Source organism: Rana temporaria, chromosome 13 (genome assembly GCF_905171775.1).
Source record: "Rana temporaria chromosome 13, aRanTem1.1, whole genome shotgun sequence".
Classification (NCBI taxonomy): domain Eukaryota; kingdom Metazoa; phylum Chordata; class Amphibia; order Anura; family Ranidae; genus Rana; species Rana temporaria.
In genome coordinates, this window is record NC_053501.1 from 106,039,220 (window position 1) to 106,054,730 (window position 15,511).

Below are 15,511 nucleotides of genomic sequence, written 5' to 3' on the forward strand. Positions count from 1 at the left end.
GGAGGAGGGAGAAAAAGGGGAAGCCGTCTGTGATGCCCGTCAAAGATGGGGTAGGTGCTCCCGACCGACCAGACTGGGGGGGAGGTGGCTGCACTATTTGCCGCCCCCCCCCCAAAAAAAAAAAAATTACCACCAGCCGCCACTGCATTGTTTTACTATGTACACCTATGAAAGGGGTTTGCCCCAGTTATTCGACTAACTGCTTGTGGATCCCAAATACATATAGGCCCAGATTCAAGTAGCAATTGCGCCTGTGTAACCAAAGGTTACACAGCGCAATTGCTTACTTGCCCCGGCGTTACGAATGCTCCTGATTCATCAACATCGTAACGCCGACTGCAGCCTAACATCTGCGTGGCATAAGGCTCTTATGCCACGCAGATTTTAGGCTGCATTCTTGCGATGACCGCTAGGGGGCATTCCCATTGTGGTCAGCGTATAGTATGCAAATTGCATACTAACACAGATTCACAATGTTGCGCGAGCCCTGCGTACGCAATTTACGTCATTTCCGTACGGCGTGTTTAACGTAAGGCTGCCCCTTCTAATAGCAGGGGCAGCCAATGCTAAAGTATACCCGTCGTTCCCGCGTCGCGACGTTCGAATTTTACGTAATTTGCGTAAGTGATTCGTGAATGGCGCTGGACGCCATTCACGTTCACTTTGAAGCAAATGACGTCCTTGCGACGTCATTTGCCGCAATGCACGTCGGGAAAGTTTCCCGACGGAGGATGCGCTCTACGCTCGGCGCGGGAGCGTGCCTAATTTAAATGATTCCCGCCCCCTACGGGATCATTTACATTAGGCGCCCTTACGCAGGGCAAGTTTACACAGCGCACACGCAATTTACGGAGCTACTGCTCTGTGAATCGCGGGTAGCGCAGAAAATTTGCGGGGGCACAGGGCAAAAGCGCTGCCCTGCGCCTCCGTAAATAAGGGGCAAATCTACCTGAATCCGGGCCATAGTAAAGAAAGTTTTCCTCAAAGTGGGATTTTAAATGGACCACAGGCAGTGCTATGTGTAAAAAATTCTTACAAATCCTCTTCAGGGACTAAAACGGGCTTGAAGCTTCCAAAGCTGTGACTTAGATCCCCGGTGTAAACGTTTCACCGACCAATTCCGTTTTATACTACTTTTCGGTGAGAGTGTTTTGAACCACATTTGTTTAACCACTTAAGCCCCGGACCATTTTGTTGCTAAATGCCCAGGCCAGGTTTTGCGATTCGGCACTGCGTCGCTTTAACAGACAATTGCGCGGTCGTGCGACGTGGCTCCCAAACAAAATTGGCGTCCTTTTTTCCCACAAATAGAGCTTTCTTTTGGTGGTATTTGATCACCTCTGCGGTTTTTATTTTTTGCGCTATAAATAAAAATAGAGGGACAATTTTTTAAAAAATGCAATATTTTTTACTATAATAAATATCCCCTAAAAAAAATATAAAAAAACTTTTTTTTCCCTCAGTTTAGGCCGATACGTATTCTTCTACCTATTTTTGGCGACTACATTTCCCAGTGCGCATTGCGGTTAAGTACGCCGTACGGGCCTATTGATTTCGACGTGTACGTAAACGACGTAAATCCCGATTCGCGGATGACTTGCGCAAACGACGTAAAAAATTTGAAACCTCGCGGCGGGAACGGCGGCCATACTTAACATTGTTATTCCACCTCATAGGTGGAATAACTTTAGGCAGCCTATCCCTTACGGAAACGATGTAATGCGACGGTGTAGGCCTGGCGTACTTTCGTGAATCGGTGTATCCCCTCATTTACATAATCTACGCCGGCCGCAATGGAAGCGCCATCTAGCGGCCAACAGAAACATTGCAAGCTAAGATAGAACGGCGCAAGCCGGCCTATTTTAGCTTTGTTTAAGTGTATCTCTGTTTGAGAATACACTTAAACAAACGCCGGCGTAGATTCAGAGTTAGGTCGGCTTATCTACTGATAAGCCGGCCTAACTCTTTGTGAATCTACCTAATAGTGTTTACAAAATAGGGGATAGTTTTATTGCATTTTTATTATTATTATTTTTTTTTGTGACTGCGACATTATGGCGGACACTTCGGACAATTTTGACACATTTTTGGGACCATTGTCATTTTCACAGCCAAAAATGCATTTTAAATGCATTGTTTACTGTGAAAATGACAATTGCAGTTTGGGAGTTAACCACTAGGGGGCGCTGAAGGGGTTATGTGTGACCTCATATGTTTTTCTAACTGTAGGGGGGTGTGGCTGTAGGTGTGACGTCATTGATCGTGATTCCCTATATAAGGGAACACACAATCAATGCGGGCGCCACAGTGAAGAACGGGGAAGCTGTGTTTACACACAGCTCTCCCTGTTCTTCAGCTCCGGGGACCGATCGTGGGACTCCAGCGGCGATCGATTTGCGAGTCCTGCGGTCACGGTCACTGAGCTTCGGGCTTGGTCGCTGCATTATGGACTCCAACCAAAGTAACCCCTTACAGTGTGTACCATTCTATGGGAACTACATCCAGTCCCGGTGTTTTATTCCTGGCAAATTTCCCTTAAAAAAAAAAAAATAATAATAATCACTTTATTCCTATTACAAGGAATGTAAGCATCCTTAGCATCCTTAGAGCATCCTTAGAGAAAGCATCCTTAGAAAAAAACATCCTTAGATTGTAAGCTCATTGAGGGCAGGGACTGATGTGAATGTACAACATATTTGTAAAGCGCTGCGTAAATTGACAGCGCTATATAAGTACAGTACCTTTTACAATAAACCACTTTGAAGCAAAATAATGGTCAGTGTCTATATGCAGCCTGATTAGTGCCCATCTACAGCCTGATCTGTGTCCATCTGCAGCCTGATCTATGCCCATCTGCAGCCTGATCTATGCCCATCTGCAGCCTGATCTGTGTCCATCTGCAGCCTCAATGCAGCCTATGTGCCCATCTGCAGCCTGATCTATGCCCATCTACAGCCTGATCTGTGTCCATCTGCAGCCTGATCTATGCCCATCTGCAGCCTCAATGCAGCCTATGTGCCCATCTGCAGCCTCAATGCAGCCTATGTGACCATCTGCAGCCTCAATGCAACCTCTGTGCCCGTCTGCAGCCTCAATGCAGCCTATTTGCCCATCTGCAGCCTATGTGACCATCTGCAGCCTCAATGCAGCCTCTGTGCCCGTCTGCAGCCTCAATGCAACCTCTGTGCCCGTCTGCAGCCTCAATGCAGCCTATGTGCCCATCTGCAGCCTATGTGCCCATCTGCAGCCTCAATGCAGCCTGAGACAGGCATTATTTTTTAATTCCCACCCCCCTACTCCTTTTCTGAAGTCATGTGGTTACTTTTCTGGATTTTGACTGGATGTTAGTGATCATAGCAGAATTTAGTGTAAGAAATACACAGGAGAAAATGCATGCTGACAAGGGGAGTGTAGAGGTGGGCGGGGAGTCTACTGACATCACGACTCCACCCACCGAGCTCCAGACAACAGACCCACCCACAGAATCTGCAGTTTTTCAGTTCTTATAACAGACAGAGTGGAGACATTTGACAGGTAAGGATACATGCAGGAGGCATCTATATCCTTAAAGATCAGCACTATGGCAGTAGTTTAGAAAGGATGAGAGTGGCTTTACATCCACTTTAAAGCAGAGTTCCTCTCCTATTGGCCAGCCGATCTTCTGGGACCTGAGTTGTGTCCCAGAAAATCGCTGGCAGGGAGGGGCCGCCTAGGGCGAGAGAAGGAGTCACCTAGGCGGCCCAAAAAAGGAAGTGGGACAGGAAGTCTCACTAAAAGTAAGGTAAACACCCCCCCCAAAACAAAAATGACATGCCAAATGTGGCATGTCAGGGTCAGGAGTGCTTAAAGCGGAAGTTCCACTTTTCGGTGGAACTGTGTTTTAAACTAAATCTTTCTAAAACCGAGCTGATAATCCCCCCCCCCCCCACCCCTTTCCATAACTTTTCCATCAAAATCAATAATGCAACCATAAATCCCTTCCGTCACGCCAGGGTTCTCGGTGTAATCCTAGACTCTGACCTTTCTGACCCGAATCCAATCGTGGTCAAAAGCTTGTAGACTTCACCTCCGTATCATCTGTAAAATGTTACCCCTTTTAAATGTAGCACAACCCCTGAAGGAGCTGCTGGTTTGTTTTGGGTGGCACGTTACCTCTGTATCTCCGCCATCTAGGGTACTTGTAGTTGTAGTCAATGGAATATCCACACAACAGGTGTCTTTTCTGTAATTTTATTACCCAGCCGGGTAAAAATGGTTAAAAAGTAGAGAGGTGAAGGGATAGCAATTAGGATACAGTAGATCCAGGTATCACTGAACACAGGGAAACAGTCCTGCTTCCAATGACACTTTACTTCGCCACTCCAGTGGAGTGGGTATAGCGCACCTGGACAGGCCTCTCTCATCAGCCTGGCAGCCAGAATGTCACTCGAACTTAGGTTTAAAGCGGGAGTTCACCCATTTGTGTTTTTTTTCCTCTTTTCCACTATAGCTGGATGCTCGTTTTGTCTAGGGGAATCGGCTATTTGTTTTAAAATATGAGCTGTACTTACCCGTTTTCGAGATGCATCTTCTCCGTCGCTTCCGGGTATGGGTCTTCGGGAGCGGGCGTCTCCCGCAGCCCATACCCGGAAGCGACGGAGAAGATGCGGTAAACGGTAAGTACTGATCATATTTTAAAACAACTAGCCGATTCCCCTAGACAAAACGAGCATTAATCTAAGGGGAAAATGTGTTCTCCATGGGTGAACCTCCGCTTTAAGTCTCTGCCACAGACCCTCCTACAAGATTGGAGACAATTATGGTCCTGAATCCTCTCTTAGTAGATTCAGACCCTGGATCTCCTTCATGTGGTTTTGCACAATTAGCAGCTAACAGGCGACCAACATCCAGCCTGTCACAACACAGGTGGTCCCCCGATGAATGGACATGCCCCTCCTGGAACACCAGCCTCGTGCTTGGTATTCCCACGACAGACCCCTTATCGGTCAGCTTCCTCCAATTGGACGGACAACTCGGGACCTCCTCCAGATTGGTGACCCAGTCGACTACTGGGCCTGCACAGTGGATCAATCGCTCCGGGACAATGTGATCCCAAAACCAGGAGACACTGCTGCTCACGCACACCCCGGCCAGGAGGGCCATACGCGGGGGTGTCGTGGAATGGCTACCCCAATGGTGGGCGCCACACGAGGAAGAACCTCAAGGTAATGGCGTCTGCCCCCTTTATACCCCTCCCCAACATGCACAGCGAGGTTGGCCAACCCCCGACTGGCCGCTAAAAAGTGGCACACTTGACCACACTGCTGCCACCTGTTGTACAGGGGTGCCAGGAGTCCCCAGACGAAAGGCCAGCCCACAGTACAGCCAAGCCAGAGCAGAGATCCAAAATTTAAAAAGTCAAATGAATTCAGAGCTAACTATTTCTCTGAATTTTCCCCTAAATTTAACATAGCACCGGCCCTGAAAGTGGCCCGGCGCTACACAAACAAATGAAACCACAGAAGCTCCTCATTCACTCCCTTGTTATCTCTCGCCTTGACTATTGCAACTCCCTTCTAATTGGCCTACCTGTCCATTGGCTATCCCTCTTCAGTCTATCATGAATGCTGCTGCCAGACTTATCCATCTTACCAACTGCTCAGTGTCTTCTACCCCTCTCCTCCAATCCCTACACTGGTGCCCGATCGCCCAGCCAATTAAGTTCAAAATACTAACCACAACATACAAAGCCATTCCCAACTCTGCCCCGAGCTACATCACCAATCTGGTCTCCAGATATCATCCAAACCGTCCTCTCCGCTTTTCTCAAGACCTCCTGCTCTCAAGCTCTCTTGTCTCCTCCTCCCATGCTCGTCTCCGGGACTTCTTCAGAGCCTCTCCTATCCTTTGGAACTCTCTACCTCAATCTGTCCGGCTATCTCCAACCTTGGCTGCCTTCAGACGATCCCTGAAAACTCATCCCTTCAGGGAAGCCTATCGCACCCCCAACTAATCTTTTACCGCTTCCATCAGCTCATTCCCCGCAGTTACAGTGGCAGATCCACATAGATCTGCACCTGCGCAGCGTATGTCAGATACGCTTTGCTGCTGTAACTTACCTATGCTTAGTTTGAATCCACAACGAATTCACGCCGTAAGTTACGGCGGCATAGTGTATCTCTCGCGGCATAAGGGCGCGTAATTCTAATGCGGCGGGTAGGGGGCCGAACGAACTGCGCATGCCCCATCCGTCAAAACTCCCAGGGTGCATGTCTCCAAATGACGTCGCAAGGACGTCAGTGTTTTCAACGTGAACGTAAATGGCGTCCAGCCCCATTCACGGACGACTTACGCAAACGACGTAGAATATTCAAAATTATACGCGGGAACGACGGCCATACTTAACATTGAGTACGCCACCAGATAGCAGCTTTAACTATACGCCGGAAAAAGCCGAACAGAAACAACGTAACAAAATGCGACGGCCGCTTGTACGTTCGTGGATCGTCGGAAATAGCTAATTTGCATACTCGACGCGGATTACGACGGGAACGCCACCTAGCGGACGCCGAAAAATTTCATCTAAGATCCGAGTGCGTACGAAGATGTACGCCTGTCGGATCTAACCCAGATGCCGTCGTATCTTGTTTTGAGGATTCAAAACAAAGATACAACGCGGGAAATTAAAAATTACGCCGGAGTATCAGTAGATACGCCGGCGTAATCCTTTTGTGGATCTGCCCCACATTCTTTTGTACCACCTGCCCCCCCCCCCCCCATTAGATTGTAAGCTCTTCTGAGCAGGGCCCTCTTAAAGCGGATCTCCACTCTAAAGTGGAGTCACGCTGATCGGCACCCTCCCCCCCTCCGGTGTTGCATTTGACACCTTTCAGGGGGGAGGGGGGTGCAGATACCTGTCTACAGACAGGTGTCTGCACCCACTTCCGGCCCTACGATACGGGCAAAGGACGGGTTTTTTCTCCGCTTCCCGTCCGTCCCCCGTTGTGTGCTGGGAACACTCGGCTCCCAGCACACAGCGGGAGCCAATCGGCGGGCGCGGCGCGACTCGCGCATGCGCCGTAGGGAACCGGGCAGTGAAGCCGGAGCGCTTCACTTCCTGGTTCCCTCAGCGTGGATGGCGGGGGGAGCAGCAGAGTGACGAGCGATCGGCTCGTGCTCTGCTGCGATCAGCGCTGGACTCCAGGACAGGTAAGTGTCCTTATGTTAAAAGTCAGCAGCTGCAGTATTTGTACCTGCTGGCTTTTAATATATTTGTTTAGTGGCACATCCGCTTTAACCCTCTTGTATTTTATTGTATTGTAACTGTATTGTCTCCCTTTTATTTTGTAAATCGTTGCGTAAACTGTTGGCGCTGTATAATAATAATAATAAGAAGAAGAATATGCACATTCTAAACAGGTTTTTATATTTGCCCGGAGGGCTTTAATTGTACAAATGTAAAATTTACAGAATACATAATATGGAAAGGCAGCAGCAATATGGGAGGTAAATTGGAGGATGAGCGATCTATGATGATGTCATCGACCTGTACTGAGCAGATCCAACAATCAAGACGATCCAGTAAGTAATAAGGCATCGGTTTTTATGGTATTTATGGACAGGTGGAATCTTCACTTACAGAAATATAAAGGAAAACTATCACAAAAAAAAAATCATAAAAATAATGGTTTAGGTTTAATCACTTTAGTACAACGAATTCATGCAGTTAAAAAAAAAAATTATATATGGCAAAATGTTATTTAAAAAAAGCTCTACTTAATTTTCTTTTTGTATATTAGGTGTTTAATAAATGTATTTTTTACATTGTTCTTTATGGTTTGTTTGTTAATAGAGTTATGTGATAAAGATGAACATGAAAGACATTATCAGTATACACTCATATAGTGCCAACCCAACAATGTTCTGTGTAAGCGCTGCCTTAGAACCTGAAAAAAAAAAAAAAAAGGAAAAATTATATTCATACATTTAGAACCAAAAATTCTGTTTAATTAATTTTTATTAATCAACGCAAAATCAATGCAAACCCCACCCATCCATGTCTCCAGGCTTTATTTTGCTGAGAAATCACTTTAAAAAATATCCCCCTAGCATTTCTGGCCATCTTGAGCCAGGGCATACGATTCATGTAGCATTTACTGCCTGGAATCCATCTGCCCTTAGCTCAGGCTGGAGGGTGTGCTTAACCGGTTAACAACCGGCTCCTGTACATATACGTCGGCAGAATGGCACGGCTGGGCAGAGTAACGTATATTTATCTACTGATAAGCCGGCCTAACTCTTTGTGAATCTACCTATCTGTATGTAAGGCACTCCTGTACCCTGCACTCTGTATGTAGTGTAATCCTGAACTCTGCACTCTGTATGTAGTGTAATCCTGAACTCTGCACTCTGTATGTAGTGTAATCCTGAACTCTGCACTCTGTATGTAGTGTAATCCTGAACCCTGCACTCTGTATGTAGTGTAATCCTGAACTCTGCACTCTGTATGTAGTGTAATCCTGAACTCTGCACTCTGTACGTAAGTCACTCCTGAACCCTGCACTCTGTATGTAGTGTAATCCTGATCTCTGCACTCTGTACGTAACTCACTCCTGAACTCTGCACTCTGTATGTAGTGTAATCCTGAACTCTGCACTCTGTACGTAAGGCACTCCTGAACCCTGCACTCTGTACGTAGTGTAATCCTGAACTCTGCACTCTGTATGTAGTGTAATTCTGAACTCTGCACTCTGTATGTAGTGTAATCCTGAACTCTGCACTCTGTACGTAAGGCACTCCTGAACCCTGCACTCTGTACGTAGTGTAATTCTGAACTCTGCACTCTGTATGTAGTGTAATCCTGAACTCTGCACTCTGTATGTAAGGCACTCCTGAACCCTGCACTCTGTACGTAGTGTAATCCTGAACTCTGCACTCTGTACGTAAGTCACTCCTGAACCCTGCACTCTGTACGTAGTGTAATCCTGAACTCTGCACTCTGTATGTAGTGTAATCCTGAACCCTGCACTCTATGTAGTGTAATCCTGAACTCTGCATTCTGTATGTAGTGTAATCCTGAACTCTGCATTCTGTATGTAGTGTAATCCTGAACTCTGCACTCTGTATGTAGTGTAATCCTGAACTCTGCACTCTGTACGTAAGGCACTCCTGAACCCTGCACTCTGTACGTAGTGTAATCCTGAACTCTGCACTCTGTATGTAGTGTAATCCTGAACTCTGCACTCTGTATGTAGTGTAATCCTGAACTCTGCACTCTGTACGTAAGGCACTCCTGAACCCTGCACTCTGTACGTAGTGTAATCCTGAACTCTGCACTCTGTATGTAGTGTAATCCTGAACTCTGCACTCTGTATGTAGTGTAATCCTGAACTCTGCACTCTGTACGTAAGGCACTCCTGAACCCTGCACTCTGTATGTAGTGTAATTCTGAACTCTGCACTCTGTATGTAGTGTAATCCTGAACTCTGCACTCTGTATGTAGTGTAATCCTGAACTCTGCACTCTGTACGTAAGGCACTCCTGAACCCTGCACTCTGTACGTAGTGTAATCCTGAACTCTGCACTCTGTATGTAGTGTAATCCTGAACTCTGCACTCTGTATGTAGTGTAATCCTGAACTCTGCACTCTGTATGTAAGGCACTCCTGAACCCTGCACTCTGTACGTAGTGTAATCCTGAACTCTGCACTCTGTACGTAAGTCACTCCTGAACCCTGCACTCTGTACGTAGTGTAATCCTGAACTCTGCACTCTGTACATAGTGTAATTCTGAACTCTGCACTCTGTACGTAGTGTAATCCTGAACTCTGCACTCTGTACGTAAGGCACTCCTGAACCCTGCACTCTATACGTTAGGTACTCCTGAACTCTGCACTCTGTATGTAGTGTAACCCTGAACTCTGCACTCTGTACGTTAGGTACTCCTGAACCCCGTACTCTGTGTAGCATAATTCCGAATTCTGCACTACCGGGCAACTATACTGCTGATAAGGCCCTCGATAAAATTGAGTTTGACACCCCTGCTTTATACCATCTACCAATTCTTGCTATATACATACTTTTACTTACTTTTTAGATATATTGCTTGGCTTTTCTTTGTCACACTGCTTAATTTAGGTGTCACAGCACAGGAATATTTCCCCGAAGGCTTGAGTTTTTCGGATGGAATTCCACATTGATTAGCTGGGCTAAATATCTGAATGTTCTCTCCATCTTTGTAGAAAGCATACCACAGTTCTGTTTTCGGTTTATATGTCGAGACAGTTGCCTGACATTTTAGACTCACTTTATCGCCTCCTTTTGGTGGATTTGGGAACATGCTGATTACAGGGACTGTGAACAGTTCTGTAAAACACAAATGTCACAGTGTAAATGGCCGTTCTTTTATGAAGGAAAAAAACAGAGCCCTGAGCAGGTAAGGCTGCCCACCATGTACATATTTAATTACCTACTATGTATAGAAACAGGGGCCCAGATTCAGTATGCAATTGCGCCTGTGTAACCATAGGTTACGCAGCGCAATTGCTGACTTGCGCCGGCGTAACGAGTTCTCCTGATTCAGAGAACTCGTTACGCCGACTGCAACCTAAAATCTGCGTGGCATAAGGCTCTTATACCACGCAGATTTTAGGCTGCATTCTTGCGTTGACCGCTAGGGGGCGCTCCCATTGTGGTCAGCGTATAGTATGCAAATTGCATACTTACGCCGATTCACAATGTTGCGCGCCCCCTGCGTACGCAAGTTATGTCGTTTCCGTACGGCGTGTTTAGCGTAAGGCTGCCCCTTCTATTAGCAGGGGCAGCCAATGCTAAACTATACCCGGCGTTCCCGTGTCGCGACGTTCGAATTTTACGTCGTTTGCGTAAGTGAATCGTGAATGGCGCTGGACGGCATTCACGTTCACTTTGAAGCAAATGACGTCCTTGCGACGTCATTTGCCGCAATGCACGTCGGGAAAGTTTCCCGACGGAGCATGCGCTCTACGCTCGGCTCGGGAGCGCGCCTAATTTAAATGATTCCCGCCCCCGGCGGGATCATTTACATTGCGCACGCTTACGCCGGGCAATTTTGCCGGCGCTCCCTCGCAATTTACGAAGCTACTGCTCCGTGAATTGAGGGCAGCGCAAAATATTTGCGGGGGCGCAGGGCAAAATCGTTGCCCTGCGCCTCCGCAAATAGAGCGCAATTCTTTCTGAATCCGGGCAAGGGTTTTGAAACACAGACTGATACAGTTATTTACATTAACCACTTTCTTACTGGGCACTTAAACCCCATTCCTGCCCAGGCCAATTTTCAGCTTTCAGCACTGTCACGCTTTGAACGCAACTGCGCGGTCGTGCGACGTGGCTCCCAAACAAAATTGACGTCCGTTTTTCCCCACAAATAGAGCTTTCTTTTGGTGGTATTTGATCATCTCTGCGGTTTTTATTTTTTGCGCTATAAACAAAAAAGGAGCGTCATAAAAAAACACAGTGGCCCAGATTCAGGTATATTTGCGGGGGAGCAGGGCAACGATTTTGCCCTGCGCCCCTGCAAATATTTTGCGCTGCCCTCGATTCACGGAGCAGTAGCTCCGTAAATTGCGAGGGCGCGCCGGCAAAATTGCCCGGCGTAAGCGCGCGCAATGTAAATGATCCCGCCGGGGGCGGGAATCATTTAAATGAGGCGCGCTCCCGCGCCGAGCGTACAGCGCATGCTCCGTCGGGAAACTTTCCCGACGTGCATTGCGGCAAACGACGTCGCAAGGACGTCATTTGCTTTAAAGTGAACGTGAATGGCGTCCAGCGCCATTCACGAATCACTTACGCAAACGACGTGAAATTCAAATTTCACGTCGCAGGGAGCGGCAGCTATACTTTAGCATTGGCTGCCCCTACTATTAGAAGGGGCAGGCTTGCGCTAAAGTTGCCGTACGGAAACTCCATACCTGGCTTGCGCAGGGCCCGCGCAAGTTTGTGAATCAGTGGTAGTATGCAATTTGCATACTACACGCTGATCACAATGGGAGCGCCCCCTAGTGGCCCACGCAAGAATGCAGCCTAAAATCTGCGTGGCATAAGAGCCTTATGCCGCGCAGATTTTAGGCTGCAGTCGGTGTAACAAGGTTCCTGAATCAGGAGCACTCGTTACACCGGAGCAAGTAAGCAATTGCGCCGTGTAACCATAGCGCAATTGCTTCTTGAATCTGGGCCAGTATTTTTTTACTTTTTGCTATAATAAATATCCCAATTTTTTTTTTTTTACTTTTTTTTTTCTCAGTTTAGGCCGATACGCATTCTTCTACATATATAGCTAGATTCACATAGAGTTAGGCTGGCGTATCAGTAGATACGCCAACCTAACTCGGAATCTGCGCCGTCCTAAGTTTAAGTGTATTCTCAAACAGAGATATACTTAAACCTAGCTAAGGTACGACAGCCTGCGCCGTCGTATCTTAGGGTGCAATATTTAGGCTGGCCGCTAGGTGGCGCTTCCATTGAGTTCGGCGTAGAATATGTAAATCACTAGATACGCCTATTCACGAACTTACGCTTGCCCGTCGCAGTAAAGATACGCCGTTTACGTAAATGCATTTTCAGGCGTAAAGTTATTCCATCAAATAGCTGGCCTAGTCAATGTTAAGTATGGCCGTCGTTCCCGCGTCGAAATTTGAAAATGTTACGTCGTTTGCGTAAGTCGTCCGTGAATAGGGCTGGACGTAATTTACGTCCACGTCGAAACCAATACGTCCTTGCGGCGTACTTTGCCGCAATGCACAGTGGTATATGTACACGTCAATCGGGTCACAGTTAATATGCATAAAACACGCCCCCCACATCCTCATTTGAATTAGGCGCGCTTACGCCGGCCTATTCACGCTACGCCGCCGTAACTTAGGAGGCAAGTACTTTGTGAATACAGTACTTGTACTTGCCTCTCTGACTTACGGCGGCGTAGTGTAAATACGCTACGCCGCCGCAAAGATGCGCGCCCCTACCTGAATCCAGCTAATATTTGTTTAAAAAAAATACGCAATAAGCGCGTAGTGATTGGTTTGCACCAAAGTTATAGCGTCTACAAAATAGGGGATAGATTTATGGCATTTTCGGCGATCTGCAATTTTTGTCAGGACTGAGATATTGCGGCGGACATATCGGACACTTTTGACACTATTTTGCGACCATTCACATTTATACAGCAAACAGTGCTATAAATATGCACTGATTACTGTATAAATGTGACTGACAGGGAAGGGGTTAACCTGTAGGGGCGATCAAGGGGTTAATGTGTTCCCTGGGAGTGATTCTTACTGTGGGTGGAGGGGACTGACCGGGGGAGGTGACCGATGGTGTGTCCCTTGTACATAGGGACACAGCATGTACAAGGGACACACCTTCGGTCTCCTCTCTCCCTGACAGGATGTGAATGTGGAAGTTAACACACAGACATCCACTTCCCTGGCTCCGTGACTGCCGATTGCGGGTACCTGGCGGACTTTGCGGCCGACAGGGATGCGCATCGACGCCCGCGTGACATGGTGGGCCCAGCTCTTCCACGATGCGCGCCCGCGGCGGCGCGCATTGTGGAAGTAAACAAGAGGAGGTCCATGGACGTCTGCCCGGCAATTGATCGCCGTGCTGTAGATGTCTTTTGTCTATAGCGCGGGCGTGAAAAGGTTAAAGTGGATGTAAGCGCTTCCATATACCCAGTAAAGTGACTGCCCCCCGGTGATACACAGAGATTAAACAAATCCTTATACATAAGTTGTACCTGTTTAGCTGGAGATTTATAAAGCTTATCTGAGCTGTCTGTTAAGGTGGATGTAAACCCGAAAAATTGTTTTCTTTTTTTTTTTTATATATCAAAATGTACAGCGTGGGCCAGATTCACAAAGAGATACAACGGTATATCTCCTGATACGCCGTCGTATCTCTGAGTTCTGCCGGTCGTATCTATGCGACAGATTCAGAGAATCAAGTTACGCATAGATATTCCTAAGATCCGACAGGTGTGACTGTGTTACACCGTCGGATCTTAGGCTGCAATTCCAGGCCGGCCGCTAGGTGGCGTTTCGGGTTTTTTACGCGACGAATATGCAAATGAGGAGTTATGCCGATTCAGAAACGAACGACCGCCCGGCGCTTTTTTTTTACGTCGTTTGCGTTCGGCTTTTTCCGGCGGATAGTTACCCCTGGGTATATGAGGCGCAGCCAATGTTAAGTATGGCCGTCGCTCCTGCGTCGCTATTTGAAAATGTTACGCCGTTTGCGTAACTCGTCCGTGAATGGGGCTGGACGCCATTTACGTTCACGTCGAAACCAATGACGTCCTAGCGACGTCATTTGGACCAATGCACGCTGGGAAATTTAGCCGGCGGCGCATGCGCAGTTCAATCGGCGCGGGGACGCGCCTGATTTAAATAGTACACTCCCCCTAGCCGCGGAATTTGAATTCCGCCGGGGGATTTACGATACGCCGCCGCAAGTTTTGAGGTAAGTGCTTTCTCAATACAGCACTAGCCTCAAAAACTTGCGGCGGCGGATCATAAATCAGATCTAAAAATCCGCTAACCTATCTGAATCTGGCCCTATAAGATTTCCTAATATGTAAACAAAAACTGTGTATGTAGTGTAATCCTGAACTCTGCACTCTGTACGTTAGGCACTCCTGAGCCCTGCACTCTGTACGTAGTGTAATCCTGAACTCTGCACTCTGTATTTAGTGTAATCCTGAACCCTGCACTCTGTATGTAGTGTAATCCTGAACTCTGCACTCTGTATGTAGTGTAATCCTGAACTCTGCACTCTGTATTTAGTGTAATCCTGAACCCTGCAATCTGTATGTAGTGTAATCCTGAACTCTGCACTCTGTATGTAGTGTAATCCTGAACTCTGCACTCTGTATTTAGTGTAATCCTGAACCCTGCAATCTGTATGTAGTGTAATCCTGAACTCTGCACTCTGTATGTAGTGTAATCCTGAACCCTGCACTCTGTATGTGGTTTAATCCTGAACCCTGCACTCTGTACGTAGTGTAATCCTGAACTCTGCACTCTGTATGTAGTGTAATCCTGAACTCTGCACTCTGTACGTTAGGCACTCCTGAGCCCTGCACTCTGTACGTAGTGTAATCCTGAACTCTGCACTCTGTATTTAGTGTAATCCTGAACCCTGCACTCTGTATGTAGTGTAATCCTGAAGTCTGCACTCTGTATGTAGTGTAATCCTGAACTCTGCACTCTGTACGTAGTGTAATCCTGAACCCTGCACTCTGTACGTAGTGTAATCCTGAACCCTGCACTCTGTACGTAGTGTAATCCTGAACCCTGCACTCTGTATGTAGTGTAATCCTGAACTCTGCACTCTGTACGTAGTGTAATCCTGAACCCTGCACTCTGTATGTAGTGTAATCCTGAACCCTGCACTCTGTACGTAGTGTAATCCTGAACTCTGCACTCTTTATGTAGTGTAATCCTGAACTCTGCACTCTGTATGTAGTGTAATCCTGAACTCTGCACTCTGTATGTAGTGTA

The 15,511-nt window shown here is 47.2% G+C and overlaps 1 protein-coding gene across 1 annotated transcript in view; it reads right to left on the reverse strand.

Moving 5' to 3' along the window:
* Positions 1 to 7,395: 7,395 nt before the first annotated feature.
* LOC120920421 (Fc receptor-like protein 5) overlaps positions 7,396 to 15,511 on the reverse strand; it is a 51,437-nt gene continuing 43,321 nt past the window's right edge. The window contains exons 5-6 of the mRNA XM_040332510.1: positions 10,068 to 10,343; positions 7,396 to 7,925 (exon numbers count right to left, since the gene is read on the reverse strand). Coding sequence (XP_040188444.1) covers positions 7,834 to 7,925; positions 10,068 to 10,343 — 368 coding nt within the window. The 3' untranslated portion in view covers positions 7,396 to 7,833. The remainder of the gene's footprint in view (positions 7,926 to 10,067; positions 10,344 to 15,511) is intronic.